We start from the raw sequence: 20,632 nt of genomic DNA on the forward strand, positions 1-20,632 counted from the left end.
AAACTCCCAGCAGTAAGACTGGTTAAAAAATGAGATGCTGTATCATGATTAATAATGTTTTGAATATATTAGAAAATATGTTTCTGCTTTATATATGCTTTTACTTTTATGTTTCTGCCTTTTATATACTTTTGCTTTTACTTTATTTATACTTTAATCAATAACATCCCAATATTTCTAAAATTTTATTAATCCATCCTGAATTATAAGAAAATATGTAATGGTATTTCAATATTATCAACTTGAACCCAACCATAGGGTTTTTTAAACAAAATCTCCCTCCTATTTCTAATACTTGTTTCATGTTTGCTGGATATAAATATGAATACGAATATAAACCTATCACTCTTTATTTCATCCTTTTTCATCATAAATTGTTTGTGGTCAAAATATATTCCCTTAAATCTCCAGAGTTTGGGACTATGTTATGTGTGCATATGGATTTCCAGTGTGTTTTTTATCTATCTTTTTAACTGTAAGTTCTTTGGGACAGGGACTGCCTTATTGGTCTTATAGATAGTTAAGCATATTGTCAGCATTTACATAAATAATAACAAGAGTAATTGATCAGTAGGTATCCGTTAACTGTTCTCTTAATTTCACTCTCAGTTGGCATAAAACGTATGATCAAGATCACTTTTTTCAACCCCATCTGCAGTTCTCTTCCTTGATCTTCATTACATTTATCTTCACTCATTCAGGTGCTAGCTGTTGGCTGCTGAAGCCCAATACTGCCAATCTGATAAAGTTAATCTCTCTTTGGTATGCACTTTGGTACTGCCTCCCTTGTTCACTGCACCCACAATCTCCAGTCACAGCACTTATACCTGTCTCTATTCCACCACCATTCCTTTCTCATGAATAGTGATGCACAAATGTAAGGCAGCTCATTCATACCCCAATGATAGTTTCCAAACAAACTCATAGTTTTGGAAGCAAATAGATGACTGCCCAATTCTTTTTTTTTCATACACTCACCATTCTAATTGCAGCATCAATATCTGATTCTGTAATCTCACAATAATCATTCTCTCTAGAATATCCATTTGCTGTTCTGTCTCTGTTTATTTTAATAGTTTGTGACCACATGCAAAGTTCAAAATTATCTCTTATGTTAGCTTCACCTTATTTTCTAATTGCATAAAAAAGCTGCCAGTGACGTTTACAGAGACAGACTTTGGTTATTCATTCAGAAAAAAATACTTGAGACATTGAGATATATTTTCAAAGTAGTGCACAATGATTTACTCATTCAACTCCCATTAGCATCAGCAAGTATCACACAGTCAAATACTCATGCACCATTGTAAAAATGGGATCCCAGTGTTATTCCAGTGAACAAACTTGATCTGAATAGACCGTCTTATAGAAGGCAAAAAAGGCTAAAACTTGGGAGATCTAGGTTCTGTTCCTAATTTTCCAGAGATGTCTTGTACAACCTACTACAAGACACTTAATGTTCCTCATCTGATACTTACCTAATTCACAGGTAAAGCTTAGTTCATTGGTATTTTGTAAAACATTTAGAGATCTTTGTATGGAAGGTGTGATATAAATGTAAAATATTGTCATTATTATTAATAATAAACCTAGTAATGGTGGTTTTGTGTACAAATCACACATATGTAAACAACATTTTATGTTGTTTGGTTGGACTTTCCTTGTAGTGGTTTGGTGACCTTGTGACTCCAGTATGGTGGGAAGATGTATGGCTAAAAGAAGGTTTTGCTCACTATTTTGAATTTGTTGGGACAGACTACCTCTACCCAGGCTGGAATATGGTAAGTGCATACTATTTCATTAGTTTGGATACTCCACTGAAAGGATGTTTTCCTGTTATACTCTTGCTTATGTTACAGTCAGGGTCTGCTGAAGAATACCAAATAGTGTGAGCAAGTATCTGATGTCCAATAAAGCAAAATCAGTGGGTGTGAAATCATTTCATAGCATTCCAAGAGTGTAATCTGCTATTTATTACAAAATGAATAAGGTCTTGTGTATCATAACCAAATGTTAAAATAACTGCCACTTTTCCATTCAAAGACATTTCATACTAGGGTAGTAGTGATTGAACACCAACCATTTCTGAAAACTGTATATTAATGAAAGATCTCGATAGTGTTTTCTGAGGTTCTCAGAACATTGCATTTTTAGTTATAACAATATAAATAGAGAAGGAAGATTCAGGTAAGTCAATACATTGAAACTGAATATATTACTGCAATATTATGCTTTTTCTAAATTATCTGTTATGGTATTGTTATTTTGGGCATCTAGCAGTCTATGTTAATCTATATACTGAAGACTTAAAGTGTGGAGCATAGTTTGTCACATGCATTCATATACTTGTAGTTATAGGATCAATTTCTGTCTTATGAAACATGTGTAGCAACCATTGGCCCACTGGTGAAAGAGCCAGGAAGTACAAGTTGGGTCATCCGTTTTGAGTCCCTCTGTTTGCAGATCAAGTGCCTAGGTATTCCCACTTATATCTTATTTTATTCTTGAATATCAGAAGGTGCAATACCTTGACCACTTAAACGGTAAGGAAAGGTAAAAGTTAGTGAGAGTTACAAGCATAAAAGAGGAGATACTTGCCCCGTGAACATGTTCAAGGTTTCTGTTTATTTTGTAATGTCCCAAGAATGAATTCTTTTATTCTTTGTAAACTTGCCTCTCTTTTGAGCTGATAGTATTAGATATCATTAGGTGACAATTTTTTATATCTATACAGCTTGTGGGATAAAGATTTTCAAACTGAGATTTTGTAATTTGAATGTTTTCATTAAACTCATGCACATTAACTTCTAAAATTGTTTTGTCACTTCTTGAATTTAGCTCCATAGTTTTAGTCCACTCATTTTTTGTGAAGTAAATCCAAGATGTAATAATCAAGAATTAAATAAACTACAAACTCTTAAATAATTGTACATGGGAACTCTTTGGGTTTCTGTTTGAAGTCTGATTTCTTTATTCTGTGCCATGTTTAATTTGTTTTGGTGTAACATTTATGATTTATAATAGTATTATGAAAAAAAGCAAAATAAATCTATACCCGAACTGACATCTGCCTCACGTAGGTCAGCTTGTTGGGTTCACCCAGCTTTGGGTGTAATAAAACTCATTTTCTTCCTCTTTTTGAAGAACACATATTGAATTACAATATAATCATTCTAATTATAAATGCAATGGAATCTGGCAGCTCTTGATGATTTTAGAGAGGGAAATGTCATAGACTACAGTGTTCACAGACAGTTTTTTATCTTTGAATCATCATAGTCATTTGTTCTCCATATAATCACTTTAACAAATCCAGAATAACTTTGCTTTAGAAGTCATCTTGAATGGAGAATATTTTTTGAGAATTCCTGTGGAGTGAATGTAATGTTCAGTGTTATGCAAATAACATACTGGAAGACCAAAAGGCATGTGGGTTGAGCAAAGTATGACAGTTAAACCTTGGAAATCAGAAACATGCAGTGTATGAATTAGAATTAATAACAGCAAAATGGCTGTGCCTGGAAAATATCTATCTGTCAAGTTATTTTAAATGAAAAAGGAGGGTTGACAAATTTTTCATGAGGCTTCTGATATCATTAGCCTTAGATACCAAAATAACCATACTGACATCTATATAGTTAGAAAACTGATGGCAAGATAGAACATATAACAATTTAAACAGTACAGCATCCTACTGTGGTGTTTTTTACAGACTACAGTGGGAATTAATAATCTGATGTTTCATTCTTTTTATAAAGATGGTAGGACTAACAAGCAAGGGTTGGCTACAGCTATCAGATTTTGGCATTATGATTGTTTTTTTGTTATCAATGAAGAGTACATGTGCTACTAAGAGTATTCTGACATCTAAAAACCTAAGCAACAAATAGAAGCAATTAGCAAAAGAAAAACTTCTCCAAACAACTCCATTTATTCAAAAGTGAAGGAGTACACATTACAAGCTACATTAAATCAGTTGCAACACCAAGAACCTTTAGCACAATTTCTCATAATGATGCTACTTAAATAGCCAGAGCAACAACATAGGCGGCTGCATGCGGCTGCATCAACAGTAATTCAGACCTGTGAAATATGCATAAAAGGTTCCACTGAATGTGATCACGCAAGGCTTTGAGAGTGATTTGCATCAGGAAAGCCAAAAATAATATAGTAAAATCCAGTCTCTTCCGAAAGAATGAGGAAAGGTAGAAAGTTGACCTGCTTTTACAATTTTGAAATTTTACTCTTGTAATCCTCCTCTGATCCTCAAACCTTTGGGACTTAAGTATCAAATACTCCTCCCTTCCAGTTTGTTACAGAATATGCTATCATATCTCTTTTTGAACTGGTCTAGGCACCAATAAAGGACTAAGGCTGGTACATTTTGTTAAGATAGCCTTAGCAATGGTATGCATTAACACTCTCTACTGCTTAGCCCTCAGTTAACACAGGAAACCAAAGAATTTTTATAGGACATAACTTACACTTTTTAAATGTACAATTAGTAGCCAATTTCTAATACGACTTGTCTTCCCAGGGGTTAAAAACAGGGAACCAAATCAGTCTTCCAGTGCAGCCATATTTTCTGTGAAATCTTACAAAGCTTTTCAAGCAGAAGCCCTCTCCTACTTCTGTATATGTTTGCAAAGATACCTCAAAATTAAATGATGCCTGTAACATGCTTCATCATCCTTTTATTAAAAATTAAAAAGTGCTAAATCAGGGCTTAAATCTCATATGTCTATTGTAATACTAAATCATTGTTTTAGTTCTTGCATTCAAATATAATCTCATCATCCCACGTATCATAGATACTGATCAGATGGGCTTCAAGGCAGGAAGGTAAGTCTTAGCTTTAGGAGAAAAAAATACATTGTTGTATATCATCAATCGTTCATGGACCATCAGCATAAAGGCTCCACCTATAAAAAAGCATGGAGTCAAGAAATCTCTCAATCAAGTTCCATATACAAGGTCTGAGTCCATTCCTTCACTTTTGCTTCCTTATACTTAATGGTATACAGCCATAGTCCTGCCCTACTCCTTCTCTTTCTTACTCTACTATGACCTGTCCTTCTAGACCCAAGATCAAAGAGAAGACAGATGAAAGGAAAGAAGAAGGAAGCAGAATTGAAGAGGGGGAAAGGATAAGATCTTGCAAAAGCAAGAAGATGGGCAAAGAGCCCTTTGCGTCTTTCAGAGATCTATATAGGGAGATGCCTAAGGAGCCAGCTGGGTCACCAGTCTTTATAGGCTCTGATATTGGATTTGTCAGTCCATCTTGTTACAGACTTGGCTGAGTCCCTCTAGTTGATGGTCGCCAGTCTCCTCGAATGCAGACCTCTTTTCTGGCCCTCTTCCTTGGAACTCTACAGTCCAACTGCCCTTGTCCCTGAAGCAAGTGCTTTCACATCCTAAGCCTCTCCAGCCACTTATGCATGTCCCTCTCCTTCTCCCACCTGCGCCTACCAAGCTCCACCTTGCTATGGAGTGCTTTGGTTTATAGTTTAACTTCTTGGAGACCACATGGCAAGTAAAGAAACAAGCTTTGTATAGGCATTCCTAAACGTGCAGTACTTTTACTCTCAAAGCGTAGAAGAATTATAGTTCTTTAGGAAAACAACAAAACACTTTCTTCTCTCTACTCTGAGGCTTTGCTTACCCCTTTTTGTGAGTCCTTATGCCCTCTCCATGTGTCAAATGGGTAGGCTTCTTCTGTCTTCTGCATCCGTACAATCCTCCTGATATATGATGATGGTCTGCCATTGAGAAAAAGGGGAGCCTGGAGCAAATCCTGTCCTTAAATAAGGTTTCTTCCCCTTTTGTTCAGGTGACCAACTGCTCAGCTTTAGAACTCCTATCAGGTGGTTAGTCAGGAAGTCCCAGCCCACTTGGAGTCCAAACTGGGCAAATTAGTTTCCTTCAGCCTATAGCAAAATCATTGTCCTAGAGGTAAACCTCTGATTAGAAAACAGTCGCAGTTGATGAGTCTTGTGTTACCCATGCAGGAATGTGTCAGGCATTACAATCAGCTGCTCTTGGTCAATTCTTGACATATCTTGGCAGTTAAAATTACATAAATGGACACAGAAATGTTCCAGTCCATTACACTATTTCCCTTCTGCCCATGGAGTGGTGCCTTTCACATGGTTTAGAACCCATAATCATTATAGACTGCAAGGTGTATAGAAATTTGCCTGCCTTACTGTGTCACTCTCTACCCCAATCTCCTGTTTCTCTCTGGAATCAGGCAGCACAGTTTCTGTCCCCTTCTGCAGCTAGTCAGCCAGCCTACAGTAGCAGACCTGTTCCTTCTCTGCTTCTACACTGGCTCCAGTGGCTTTAGTAAATTCAAACCACCATGTCCTTCCTGCCGAGCACTAAAAACTCAAGACATCTAACAAAGTGGTGAAAGCTTTCATTTCCCAGGACTGACTTCAGGCTACTCTGGATTATCTCTTTCAGGTTCTGCCTCTTCCCCATACTTTAAATTGGTCTACTCTTCACTTTCTGAGGCATGTCACATCCTGTGTGGACCTTGTTCCCTGGATAGGACTCCATTTGAGGCCTCTAGAATTCTTGCTGTTTAGCTGGTGTATTCTATCCACCCCTCTTCCCATCGCTGTCACTACAGAGGCCAGTCTCTCATGTTTAAGAGTCTACTGAGAGCCTTTCTATTAATCTCCGGGAGGGGCTTTTCTTAAACTCCTGTCCTGCAAGGTGCTTCCTTGATCATGCTAATGTCAAATCGGCAGGTCAGGGAGCTGAGCATCCTCATTATCAGCCCCAATACCTTCAGTTCTTTTCAGGTGAATTTTAGCCTCTTGCTTGCTATTATTCATAAGGTAAACAATGAGTTTCATATTAATTAACCCATTATTCTTCCCTTTTTTGCTGCTAACCCTTTCTGCCCCAAGATATTGCATTTTGAAGTTTTGTTTAATCTCATTGTTGAATGTCCAGAAAATTGAAACAATGACTTATGTGATTTTATGACTGTTATAAGAGGAAAACTGCCACTAACATAACTACCATCTGGCCCAGCATATGAAATTCCTAAAGACTAAATGTGTTGCCATTTCCTGATCAGTGAGAGGTAAGCCTCTCATATTAGAGGTAAGCAAGGCAATACCAGCTGTATCTGACTGTATCCTGGTGTATTTCTGTCATTAACTCCTACAAGTGACATCAGAAGGTCAACCTACCCCTGCTGGGGGTAGTAGATGTAGGTGTCTCTGTTAGCAGTATGACAGAAGTGGGACAAATGACAAGGGAAAAGTATCCACTGGTAATTCCCTTTGACATAGTCCTGTCTTCTCTCATCCTACATTTCGCCCCCCCACCCCTCTGAGGCAGGTTTGCTACTTCTGAAAGAGAAGAAGGCAGACAGTGACATTTATATATAGGACTTTGCTGACAGCTCTTTTACCTCTTTGTTTCATGGTAGGTGGAGCCATCATGCTGTTTGTACTTGAATATCTCTGTTAGTGGGATAGGAATAGAGGACTGTGACAAAAGGAATTACTGGCATGTAATTTTCACTTTTATCCATCAAACACAAATGACAAATGCTTTAGCAGTCACTACCTTGCTTGACACTGAGAAAGCATTTCACAGAGTCCAGTGGCGTTCTCCTGCTCCTTTATTTTGTAAGGCTTGGGCTCCAGTGACAAATGTATTGGATGAGTCAAGGTATAGTACCTCAGTGTCACACATTGAATTGTCTTCCTTCTCTGTCAGGTAGCGCACGGGGAAAAGGCAGCCATCTCTTTCCCACATCTGCTTACTACTTTTTTGGAAACCATGGTCATGTTTGCTGGGGATATTCTTTGTTAGAAACATTTGACTGAAGTATCAGGAGTAAAACCTCCATTTTTCATGTGGAGGGTAATCCTTTACTTTCTTTAAGTGAGCTGACGCTATCCTTCATACTACAGTTCTTCATGCTCAGATGATTCTGCCATTCCTGCAGTAGCTTCATGTTGTAGTAAGTCTGCATACCAACATTTTTCTTTTAAAATGCTGTGGTGAGAGAACTTTCTTGAGTATAAAAACAAATATTAATGAGAAATCATTAAACTAAATGCCGTTAAACTAAATTCTTAGAGCATCTCAAAATGTACTGCTCAAGTCCTTGATAAATGATCTCAATTGCCTATCATTCTCACTGGCAGGATTAAAAAAATAAATATTGCAATTAGATTTATGCATATCTTTAATGTACTTTGTCTTAAATTGCCTCCTAAAATGTTTATCTCCCTCAATAAAATGTTCTTAGGCTTTGTTTGTTTCACAAGAAAGCCCAGATAAATCATTAACATTTTTGAAGATGTAGACTTAAGACGTGCATCCTTTTTATTGTTTTATTGTTATTTTGACATTTCAGACCTCAGCTGTAGTCTGCTTGATCCTTGTAACCCAATGTCAATATCATGCTGGCTCAGCAATGAGAGAGATTTGGTCTCTCCTTTTTTAAAAAAAAACCTCCCTTTATCTCTCCTTTTTTGGTTAAAGTCTCCCAGTGCCTCTAAGAAAAAAGTCTTTAATTAATACCGCACAGAGTGTTTTTTTCCCCTCAGTAACTACTTGCTGAAGTAAAGCGTTATATGATTCATATGATATAATGGAAATTCCATATGAAATTATCTAGAAACTCATGTAAAATTCACAAAAACAACAAGGAGTCCAGTGGCACCTTAAAGACTAACAGATTTATTTGGGCACTATCATAGGATGTGGACAGGTACATTTCAAGACATTCTGATTACATATTATTAGTCCCTTTTAACCATCGCAGTCCAAAAGTTTAGTTTAATTTGCAGCTAAGAAAAGAAATTTCCATGAACAAATGTTCTTTTCCAATAGACTTTATAAATGTTTTGGCAAGAAGAGTCAGTGTGAAGGATACTACTGTCATAACATTTCTTCCCAGATCTGGACCTTAGCGTCCAAAATATGGGTGTTAGCATGAAAACCTCCAAGCTTAGTTACCAGCTTGGACCTGGTAATTGCTGCCACCAGCCAGGAATTATACAGTGCCTAGCTCACTGTGGTCTCCCCAAAACCTTCCCTGGGGGAGCCCAAGACTCAGATTCCTTGAGTCTCACAACAAAGGGGAATAAACCATTTCCCTTCCCCCTCCTCCCCTCCAGGTGTTCCCTCCCTGGGTTCCTGGAGAGATATACAGAAGCAAGCTCCGTGAATCTAAACAAAGGGATTCTACCCTCCCTGTTTCAAGTCCTGGAAACACAAGTACTGAGAGAGCTAATCTCTCTTCCCCCTCACCCAGAGGGTATGCAAAGTCAGGCTTAGTAAATCTAACACAAAGAGATTTTCCCCCTGACTTCTTCCTCCCACCAATTCCCTGGTGAGCTGCAGACTCAATTCCCTGGAGTCCCCACTAAAGAAAAACTCCAACAGGTCTTAAAAAGAAAGCTTTATATAAAAAGAATGAAAAAGGACATAAAATATAGTCTCTGTATTAAGGTGACAATATACAGGGTCAATTGCTAAAAGAAAAAAAAATGAATAAACAGCCTTATCCAAAAAGAATACAGTTTAACACATTCCAGCAACTACACACATGTAAATACAAAAAAAAAAAAAACAATATAAACCTATTGTCTTACTATCCTTATACTTACAGCTTGGAAACAGAAGATTAGAAAGCCTGGAGATAGAAAAATCACTCTCAGAGACGAAAGGGCCCAGACCCAAGACAAAGAACAAAGAACTCACACCCAAAACTTCCCTCCACCCAGATTTGAAAAAGTCTTGTTTCCTGATTGGTCCTCTGGTCAGGTGTTTGGTTCCCTGTGTTAACCCTTTACAGGTAAAAGAACATTAACCCTTAGCTATCTGTTTATGACATGCCCCCCAAATTGCAGACAGTGGGGAACCTCACTGGCGGCGATTTCCTCCTAGAACTTTAAAATAGACAGATTAATACAACACATGCACCTTTACATATGCCACTAAGTATATAACTAAAAGACTTTTACATTTTAAGAATACTTTTTAACTACTGGATTCTGGGAAACTCTCACGGGAGAGAGCATCAGCTACTTTGTTAGAAGCTCCTGAAATGTGCGGAATTTCAAAATCAAAATCTTGGAGAGCTAAACTCCAACGAAGAAGTTTCTTGTTGTTCTCCTTGGCAGTATGAAGCCACTTTAGCGCAGAATGTTCAGTTTGTAGCTGGAACCGCCATCCCCAAACATATGGGCGTAGCTTTTCCAGGGCATACACAATGGTGTAGCATTCCTTTTCACTGACTGACCAGTGACTTTCCCTCTCAGACAGTTTCTTGCTGAGAAACACGACAGGATGGAAGTTGTGATCCGTTGCTTCCTACATGAGAACTGCTCCTATACCACGCTCAGATGCATCCGTGGTTACTAGGAATGGCTTGTCAAAGTCTGGGGCCATTAGCACAGGATCAGACATGAGCGTTACCTTAAGTTGGGTAAAGGCCTTTTGACACTCATCAGTCCACTTAACTGCATTCGGCTGGGTCTTTTTGGTCAGGTCGGTCAGTGGGGCAGCGATTTGGCTGTAGTGTGGTACAAATCGCCTGTAGTACCCGGCCAAGCCTAAGAAGGATTGGACCTGTTTCTTTCACTTTGGGACTGGCCACTTTTGGATAGCATCCACCTTAGCCTGTAGGGGGTTTATGGTTCCTCGACCCACTTGGTGTCCCAGGTAAGTCACTCTGTTTTGGCCTATTTGACACTTTTTGGCCTTAACAGTTAGTCCGGCCTGCCTGGTGCGCTCAGAGACCTTTTCCAGGTGTAATAGGTGTTCGGGCCAGGAGTCTGAAAAAATGGCCACATCATCGAGGTAGGCAACTGCATATTCTCCCAGTCCTGCTAGTAGACCATCTACCAGCCTCTGGAAGGTGGCGGGTGCATTTCGAAGCCCGACAGGAAGGACATTAAATTCATACACGCCTGCATGGGTGATGAATGCTGACCTTTCCTTGGCAGGTTTGTCTAGCTGTACTTGCCAGTACCCCTTGGTTAAGTCTATTGTAGAGATGAACTGGGCACATCCCAACTTCTCCAATAGCTCATCGGTGCATGGCATTGGATAGTTGTCCGGACGAGTTACCGCATTTAGCTTACGGTAGTCCATGCAAAAGCGTATTTCCCCATCTGGTTTGGGTACCAGAACCACTGGAGATGCCCATGCACTGGTAGATGAGTGTATTATGCCCATCTGTAGCATGTTCTGGATCTCCCGTTCTATAGCAGCTTGGGCATGAGGAGACACCCGGTAGGGTGGGGTTCTAATTGAGTGAGCATTACCTGTGTCAATGGAGTGGTATGCCCGTTCAGTCTGTCCTGAGGTGGCTGAGAACAATGGGGCGAAGCTAGTGCACAGCTCCTTGATTTGTCGCCGCTGCAGACGTTCCAGGGTTGTGGAGAGGTTCACCTCTTCCACGCCACCGTCTTTTTTCCCTTCGTAGTAGACACCTTCAGGCCACTCAGCATCATCTCCCTGGCCTGTAAACTGACAAACCTGTAAGTCTCTGGAATAGAAAGGCTTAAGAGAATTAACATGGTACACTCTGGGCTTTAGTGAGGAATTGGGAAATGCTATGATGTAGTTCACAGTTCCCAGGCGCTCTTGGACTGTGAACGGCCCTTCCCATGATGCTTCCATCTTATGGGCCTGTTGCGCCTTCAAGACCATAACCTGGTCTCCTACCTTGAAGGAACACTCTCTGGTATGTTTGTCATACCAGGCCTTTTGCTCTTCCTGAGCATCCTTTAGGTTTTCTTTAGCAAGGGCTAAAGAGTGTCGAAGGGTGTTTTGTAGGTTGCTTACAAAGTCCAGAATGTTAGACCCTGGAGAAAGGGTAAACCCCTCCCATTGCTGCTTCACCAACTGTAATGGCCCCTTAACCTCGTGACCATACACAAGTTCAAATGGTGAAAACCCTAAACTGGGATGTGGTACAGCCCTGTAGGCAAAAAGCAACTGCTGCAACACTAGGTCCCAATTATTGGAGTGTTCGTTGACGAATTTACGTATCATGGCCCCCAAAGTTCCATTAAACCTTTCCACCAGGCCATTGGTTTGATGGTGGTACGGGGTGGCAGCCAAGTGGTTCACCCCATGAGTTTCCCACCCTATGAGTGTTTGCATGGTCCCTGCCAGGAAATTAGATCCTGAATCTGTAAGGATGTCGGAGGGCCAACCTACCCTGGCAAAAATGTCTGTTAGGGCCTGACACACAGCGTTAGCCCTGGTGTTGCCTAGAGCTACTGCTTCCGGCCATCGGGTAGCAAAGTCCACTAAAGTCAGTACGTACTGCTTTCCTCTGGGCGTCTTTTTTGGGAAAGGACCCAGAATATCCACAGCTACTCGCTGAAATGGGACCTCAATTATGGGGAGTGGTTGGAGACGGGCCTTGACCTGGTCTTGGGGTTTTCCCACTCTTTGGCATACCTCACAAGACCGGACATACTTGGCAACATCCTTGCCCATCCCCTCCCAGTGGAAGGACTTCCCCAATCTGTCTTTGGTTCTGTTCACCCCAGCATGGCCACTGGGATGATCATGGGCTAAGCTTAAGAGCTTCCTCCGGTACTTAGTTGGAACCACCAACTGTTTTTGCGGCTGCCATTCTTCCCGGTGTCCACCAGAAAGAATCTCCTTGTATAAAAGTCCTTGGTGTATAACAAACCGGGATCGATTAGAAGAGTTGAGAGGCGGTGGGGTGCTCCGTGCTGCTGCCCAAGCGAAGGCTGTCATCTGCTTCCTGCTCAGTCTGGAACTGTTCCCTTGAGGCTGGGGACACCAGTTCTTCCTTAGACTGGGGACTTGGGCTTGGTCCCTCTGGAAGCGATGTAGGTGATGGGGTTGTTTCCGTTGCTGGTGAGCCACTTTCCGCTGGTGCACCAGGGGTTATTTCAGGCTCTGGCTGAGCCTCTTGGGTATGGCTGTCTGCTGCTTCTGCCAGTTCAGGCTCGCTGGTGCCCTCTGGTGTTGAGTTTGAAGATGTGGTTGCAATTGCTGGTGCTGGTTGCTGTTCCAGTTCCGGGCCTGGGACTGGAAGTGCTGTGGCTGTTTCAGTGGTTGGCATGGAATCCGGGTCCACTACCTCTGTCTGGGTCTCTGGTAACACAGACGGGGTGTCTGTGGATGGCTCAGGAACAGGGATGGGTCTGGAAGCTTGCCTGGTTTGGCTACGTGTAACCATTCCCACTCTCTTGGCCCGCTTCACCTGGTTGGCCAAGTCTTCCCCCAGTAGCATGGGGATGGAATAATTGTCATAGACTGCAAAAGTCCACATTCCTGACCAGCCTTTGTACTGGACAGGTAGTTCACCTGTAGGCAAGTCTACAGTTTGTGACATGAAGGGGTAAATTGTCATTTGGGTTTTTGGGTTGATGAATTTGGGGTCTACGAAGGATTGGTGGATAGCTGACACTTGTGCCCCCGTGTCTCTCCACGCAGTAACCTTCTTTCTGCCCACTCTCAAAGTTTCCCTTTGCTCCAAGGGTATTTGAGAGGCATCTAGGCCTGGGGATCTTTGGTGTGATGGTGGTGTAATGAACTGCACTCGGTTGGCGTTCTTTGGGCAGTTGGCCTTGATATGTCCCAGTTTATTACACTTAAAGCATCTTCCAGCTGACTGGTCACTGGGCGAGGTGGGTTACTGGAGACAGGTGAAGTGGAAGAATAGGGTGTCTGTGGCTTTCCTTGGGTTGTAGGAGAGGTCTTGGGTTGCCCGCGGTTGTGGGGTTTATTGTCGGTGTGCCCCCTGGGGTATTCATTCCCCTTGACAGTAGCTTTGTTGCTTTCTGCCACTTCCATCCATTTGGCTCCAATCTCCCCCGCCTCGGTGAGATTTTTGGGTTTTCCATTTTGTATGTACCGTGTTATGTCCTCAGGAACACCATCCAAGAACTGCTCCATTTGTATGAGGAGGTGCAGTTCGTCCAAGGAGTTAACATTGTTTCCTGATATCCAGGCCTCATAATTTTTCCCAACATAGTAGGCGTGTTTGGGAAATGACACATCTGGTTTCCACTTTTGGGTTCTGAAGCGCCGATGGGCATGATCTGGGGTTATCCCCATTCTGTATCTGGCCTTGGTTTGAAAAAGTTTATAGTCGTTCATTTTCTCCTTAGGCATTTCAGCTGCCACCTCTGCTAAAGGTCCACTGAGCTGTGGCCTCAATTCTACCATGTACTGGTCTTCAGAGATGCTGTACCCAAGACAGGCTCTTTCAAAATTTTCTAAGAAGGCCTCAGTGTCATCACCTGCCTTGTAGGTGGGAAATTTCTTCGGATGTGGAACTATAATTGGCGAAGGGTTGTTAGAATTGGCTGGAGCATGCTGCCCAGTCTGCGCTAACTCCAGTTCATGTTTTCTCTGTTTTTCCCTCTCTTCACTTTCTTTTTGTTGTTTTTCCATTTCTTGGCGGTAGGCTGCCTCTTCTTCTGCTTGTTTTATTTTGTGGGCCACCTCTTCTTCTTGTAGTTTCCTTCTGTGGGCCACCTCTTCTTCTTCTTCTTTTCTTTTGTGGGCTGCCTCTTCTTCTTGTTTCCTTCTGTCGGCCACTTCTTCTTCTTGTTGTTTTCTTTTGTGGGCTGCCTCTTCCTTGGCTAGTTCTGCATTAATTAGTTCCATCCGTCTCCTATGTTCATTTTCTTTGTCCATGGCTTGTTGCCGTGCTCGCTCCTGTCTCAGGCTTTCCTTGGAACTCGAGGTTCCTGCTTTCTTCTGCTGAGGCACCCTCTGGTGTTTACTGCCTGAAATGCAGGTTCTCTGTTGCCTCCTGGGGTCTGCCTAGCAACAGTGCCTTTTTTTTTTCTGTAGCTAATCTTTTAAATGTAAAGTAAATCAGAAAAACCACTTTATTTGCATCTGTATTGTGCTGGGTACTTGACTCTCAATGGGAGTGCTATAGTCTAACAAAAGACCCTATGTCACAGCTTAATGGTTCCTTGCTTAATATGCAAGCCAAAAACTGCAAGAGAGAGCAGGAAAAAAAAATTATCTCTGGCTCTGTTTAAAACCAAACCCTCTCTGCTTAAAAGCCCCTAGCAGAGAAAAGAAAAATATAATATTCCTACTGGCTTCTGGATTCTATCTTTATCCCACCGCTCTGCCACCATGTCATAACATTTCTTCCCAGATCTGGACCTTAGCGTCCAAAATATGGGTGTTAGCATGAAAACCTCCAAGCTTAGTTACCAGCTTGGACCTGGTAATTGCTGCCACCAGCCAGGAATTATACAGTGCCTAGCTCACTGTGGTCTCCCCAAAACCTTCCCTGAGGGAGCCCAAGACTCAGATTCCTTGTGACTCACAACAAAGGGGAATAATCCATTTCCCTTCCCCCTGCTCCCCTCCAGGTGTTCCCTCCCTGGGTTCCTGGAGAGATATACAGAAGCAAGCTCCGTGAATCTAAACAAAGGGATTCTACCTTCCCTGTTTCAAGTCTTGGAAACACAAGTACCGAGAGAGCTAATCTCTCTTCCCCCTCACCCAGAGGGTATGCAAAGTCAGGCTTAGTAAATCTAACACAAAGAGATTTTCCCCCTGACTTCTTCCTCCCACCAATTCCCTGGTGAGCTGCAGACTCAATTCCCTGGAGTCCCCACTAAAGAAAAACTCCAACAGGTCTTAAAAAGAAAACTTTATATAAAAAAGAAAGAAAACGACATAAAAATGGTCTCTCTGTATTAAGGTGACAAATACAGGGTCATTTGCTTAAAAGAAAAAAAAATGAATAAACAGCCTTATCCAAAAAGAATACAATTTAACACATTCCAGCAACTACACACATGTAAATACAAAAAAAAAACAATATAAACCTATTGTCTTACTATCCTTATACTTACAACTTGGAAGCAGAAGATTAGAAAGCCTGGAGATAGAAAAATCACTCTCAGAGACGAGAGGGGCCAGACCCAAGACAAAGAACAAAGAACTCACACCCAAAACTTCCCTCCACCCAGATTTGAAAAAGTCTTGTTTCCTGATTGGTCCTCTGGTCAGGTGTTTGGTTCCCTGTGTTAACCCTTTACAGGTAAAAGAACATTAACTCTTAGCTATCTGTTTATGACAACTACTTTGAGTAGTTAAATTTTGTGCAGCTTAGAGATCAGACATAAATGAGTATACATATTTATTCAGATGTTTAAATACAAGTTTAGAGAATGTCAAGTTCTCTTCTTGCTCCATGTTATCTGTTCCTTTTGAGGAAAAACATAAAATATCCATTCTTATCAGAAGCTTTGGGTCATGTGATTTCACATCTCCTGAGTTTGGGGTTTGGGTAAACCTTTAATTTCAAAGTGAAACTCTGCTAAAACTGCTGAAGAATGCATTATTTTGACCTGACAATTCCTCTCCCTGTCCTGAGTGAGGATGGGAGCGAAGTTTCCTGGCATCTTACAACTCCTCCAGCAGAAGAAGACTCAGACAGAGACTCCTGTCCCAGCGGATCCTCTCTGCTTGAACCTGACTGCCCACTTCACCTAAAACCGTATTCCAGATGGTAAGTCTGGTTGCCACATAAATAGCTCTATATTTGGTTGCGTGCATATTGACAAATTCTTTATTTGTTTTGTTTTGATATTTCAGCTGTCTGCTCTGATCAATATGGCTACAGTTTTAAAATTGCTTACAACAGGAAAGCAGATTTTAAAGGAACAAAATCTTGCACGGATTTTTCCAGACCCACAAAGTGGGCTTGATTTACCCAAGACCTGTGCTCCCTCGACCTCATCGCTTTCAGAACCAAAAAGCACAGTTCCTGGAAGTTCAAAATCCAGCACAGCTATGACACCTGGAAAGTGTTCTGATTTAGTGTAATCTTTGGCAATCATTGGCAGGGGCTCTGGTGGAACACCAGCCACAGTTTAAAACTGCTCTCCCAAGGTTGAAATGTTGCCTATGGTCCACTGAACTGGATGTGAATTCCTCCAGTGGAGGAGCAGCCTGTACTGGCTTTGGAGAATGAATTTAGCACATATACCCAGCATCATCAGGATAAATCAAGCCTAATGTTTTCAGTGCTGATGGGTCTAATACAGGAACAAATATGTGTTCATCCATTTTCCTACTGTGTCTGTTGCTGTGGAGGCAGCTGCAAGGAGATAACAAGACTCAGAGTGGAAGATTTTGGGAGGCTTGAACTCTGGTCATCTTTTTAACCAGTATTTTAAGTGAAGTAAGTAAATATAGGGATATGTTTTTTGTTGTAAAACTCCCCATTTTATTCAAACCTCCCCCTTATTATTTGGAAATTAACTGGAGCAAAGCTGATTTAGTGTATAACTAAATCACATCTATACTTGAGATGTAGAAGGATGAAGAGAAGCAACAATTACAGTTGCTGGGGAAGTCACAAACCCTGAAAATACTCCAACTTAGCAGCAGATACCTGTGAATACATTACCACTGTGCTTGGCTGCCTGCACTGGCTCTCATTTGAATGGACAGTGCATTTCAGATTCAGAGCCATCCACGGGTTTAACTTTAGTTAACGAGAGACAGTGTTTCCCTCCTCAGTGGTGAACTCCAACAGCAGCAACATTTCTCTGGAACAATGGAACTATCAACCAGTGGGAAAGTCTCCCGAGTGCAGGAAATTGATAGAACTCTCATGGGAGCTGGAGCAAGAGTATGGAAGAATAAGAGATGAGTATGAACATGGACCTCTCAAAACTTTTAGAACTAATGCAGAACTTGACTTAGCTTTCCCTCAACAATTTCCACACGTGGGTGCTTTCACACACATACACATACCACTCACACACACACACAATTTAAAAAAATGCTAATCAAGCCATTTTCCTTATAGTTGGGGAAGGGAGATTTTATTTTTATTTTTAAACACTTGGGAGTCGCTCAACCACTATGGTGGTGGGTGGTGTTGCTTAAAAGTATACAGACAAACAGAGAGATGTTAGTTTTGCCTCTTGTGTTAAATATGGCCAGTGGATCTTTGTTGTACACTTATTTTATGCATCCTTGGGATACTCCAGAGACTATATCCCTCTACAGTCCAATTTCACCTAGAAATGTGTTGTATTATCTCTTGCAAACACTTCTTTTGACAGGCACCAGAGATCACACAAATCCCCTCCATACTCCTGATGGCTAGAAAAAGTTATCTATTCTGGAGAAGATATTGCTGACTAGATTGACAGGAAAATCATGTAGCGATTTGGGAACTCATATTAAACATTATTCACATAAGTCCCTTAATCTGTAAACCATTTGAATGCCTGTTCCAGAACAAAGGCAGTGCCTTTAATGTTTAGCCCTTTGATCTCTTATGTATAATAATGATCAGTTATGGGTCTTATTGTACCATTCCTATTATTTCTTTTGTTCAGTTGTTGGATGTATTCCAGTGGGTTTTTAAAATTCTTTCCCTCTATTTCATATTAATTTTTGGATATTATTTTTAATGTGACAAGCTAAAGTATTATTTTATTGTCATGCTAACCAACTTATTCCATTGCATTATGTCTCAGTAAAGCATTATTGAATAAGCAGCAACAGCCCTCCTTCATTACAGCATTCTTATCCTGTATGCACAGGACTTTGATTCAGCATTTATGCAGTTCTCAAAGGAGTACCCCTTTACATAAGGAACATAAAGAACATAAGAACAGCCATACTGAGCCAGCCCAAAGGTCCATTTAGTCCAGTATCCTGTCTTCCGATAGAAGCCAATGCCAGGTGCTTCAGAGGGAATGAAAAGAACACGTAATCATCAAGTGATCCATCCCCTGTCACCCATTCCCAGCTTCTGGTAAACAGAGGTTAGGAACACCATCCCTGCCCATCCTGGTTAATAGCCATTAATGGACTTATCCTCTATGAACATATCTAGTTCTTTTTTTAACCCTGTTTTAGTCTTGGCCTTCACAACATCCTCTGGCTAAGAATTCCACAGGTTGATTGTGCATTGTGTGAAGAAATACTTCCTTTTGTTTGTTTTAAACCTGCGGCCTATTAATTTCATTTGGTGACCCCTAGTTCTTGTGTTATGTGAAGGAGTAAATAACACTTCCTTATTTACTTTTGCCACACCAGTCATGATTTTATAGACCTCTATAATATTCCCCCCCTTAGTCATCTCTTTTCCAAGCTGAAAAATCCCAATCTTATTAATCTCTCCTCATATAGAAGCCATTCCGTACCCCTAATCATTTTGTTGCCCTTTCCTGTGCCTTTTCCAATTTTAATATATCTTTTTTGAGATGGGGTGACCAGATCTGCACACGGTATTCAAAATGTGCGACCGTACCGTGGGATTTATATAGAGGCAATGTGATATTTTCTTTGACATGCATCTGACGAAGTGGGTATTCATCCATGAAAGCTCATGCTCCAAAACATCTGTTAGTCTATAAAATGCCACAGGACTCTTTGCTGATTTTCTTTCTTATAATCTATCTAATTCCTAATCATTCCCAACATTCTGTTAGCTTTTTCGACTGCTGCTGCAGCTCTTTCTGTTCAAGGAACATTATTTCACATTTTCTTACTGTTTAAGATGTAGCATCTCCTAAAAGACAATTGCTGTTACAGTCCAAAGTCTATACTAGAAATCCAAGTGAATGGCAAAATTTCACAGACAGAAATACTCTGGAGAAGTATCTTTATAGGCAGATAATGTGCATACCCTACTATCCATGAGGTTCATTTCATTCACAGTCATGCTGCTGGCACTCCAAGCAGCAGAGTCTAAACTCTGCCAACAATCCATTTACAGACTGCATTTGCAAAAATGGGAATGGTCATCAAGGAAAAAAGAGCACAGAGCCTAGGGGAAAACAGCCGAGGATAAGCTCGAAGAAGTAAAATTTGGAGGAACTTGCTGATCAGAATTAAAAGGAACTATCTCCATGAATCAGAGGGGTAGCTGTGTTAGTCTGGATCTGTAAAAGCAGCAAAGAGTCCTGTGGCACTGTATAGACTAACAGACGTTTTGGAACATGAGCTTTCGTGGGTGAATACTCACTTCATCAGATGCATGTAGTGGAAAAGGACCTATCTCCATGAAGATACATTCACTTAGATGATATTATGATGGATGTCAATGTAAAAATCTGAATAGACCTTGAAAATAAATGAGTTGATGTAACTGAAATTAAAAGCAAACTTGCTGGCACATTCATCTCCTTAACAGCATCTTTTTTTTTCCTTCAAACCTCTGCCTCCTCGGAACATGACTGGATGCTGGTGCAGGAGCTGGTCAAGAATAAGAAGGATGCAGTAGGAGGTTGTTGAAGCAATGCAGTCAATACTCTATTTCTTTCTTCACAAGCAGGGAGGGCCTGGGATTCCAGACTTTTGCCATCCACCATTCAAGCAGAGTTTGACTTTGCATCCTGTTCCTCTCAGAGCAGACAGGAAAGGTGGTGAGGAGGAGCATCAGGTTTGGATTGGCAGAGATCGTGCATTTTTGGTGACAGAAGAAGGAATCAAGACTCAGTTTCTTGTTTTTTGTCTAGCTTTGGAGAATACAGTGGTAGTACTCCACTTATTTCAGCAACCTTCTGCTGTCCTGGTACTGGCCCTGTAGAGTTCTAACCCTCTTCCAAGTTTCTGCTGTCATCCCTGTTCTACCATGCAGCCCTGTCCTCATATA

At 41.0% G+C, this 20,632-nt stretch overlaps 1 protein-coding gene across 1 annotated transcript in view; it reads left to right on the plus strand.

Moving 5' to 3' along the window:
* TRHDE (thyrotropin releasing hormone degrading enzyme) overlaps positions 1-20,632 on the plus strand; it is a 336,033-nt gene that overhangs the window by 169,460 nt on the left and 145,941 nt on the right. The window contains exon 5 of the mRNA XM_050934690.1: positions 1,668-1,781. Within this exon, the coding sequence (XP_050790647.1) occupies positions 1,668-1,781 (114 nt within the window). The remainder of the gene's footprint in view (positions 1-1,667; positions 1,782-20,632) is intronic.

The sequence above is a fragment of the Gopherus flavomarginatus genome, chromosome 1 (assembly GCF_025201925.1).
Source record: "Gopherus flavomarginatus isolate rGopFla2 chromosome 1, rGopFla2.mat.asm, whole genome shotgun sequence".
Lineage (NCBI taxonomy): Eukaryota > Metazoa > Chordata > Testudines > Testudinidae > Gopherus > Gopherus flavomarginatus.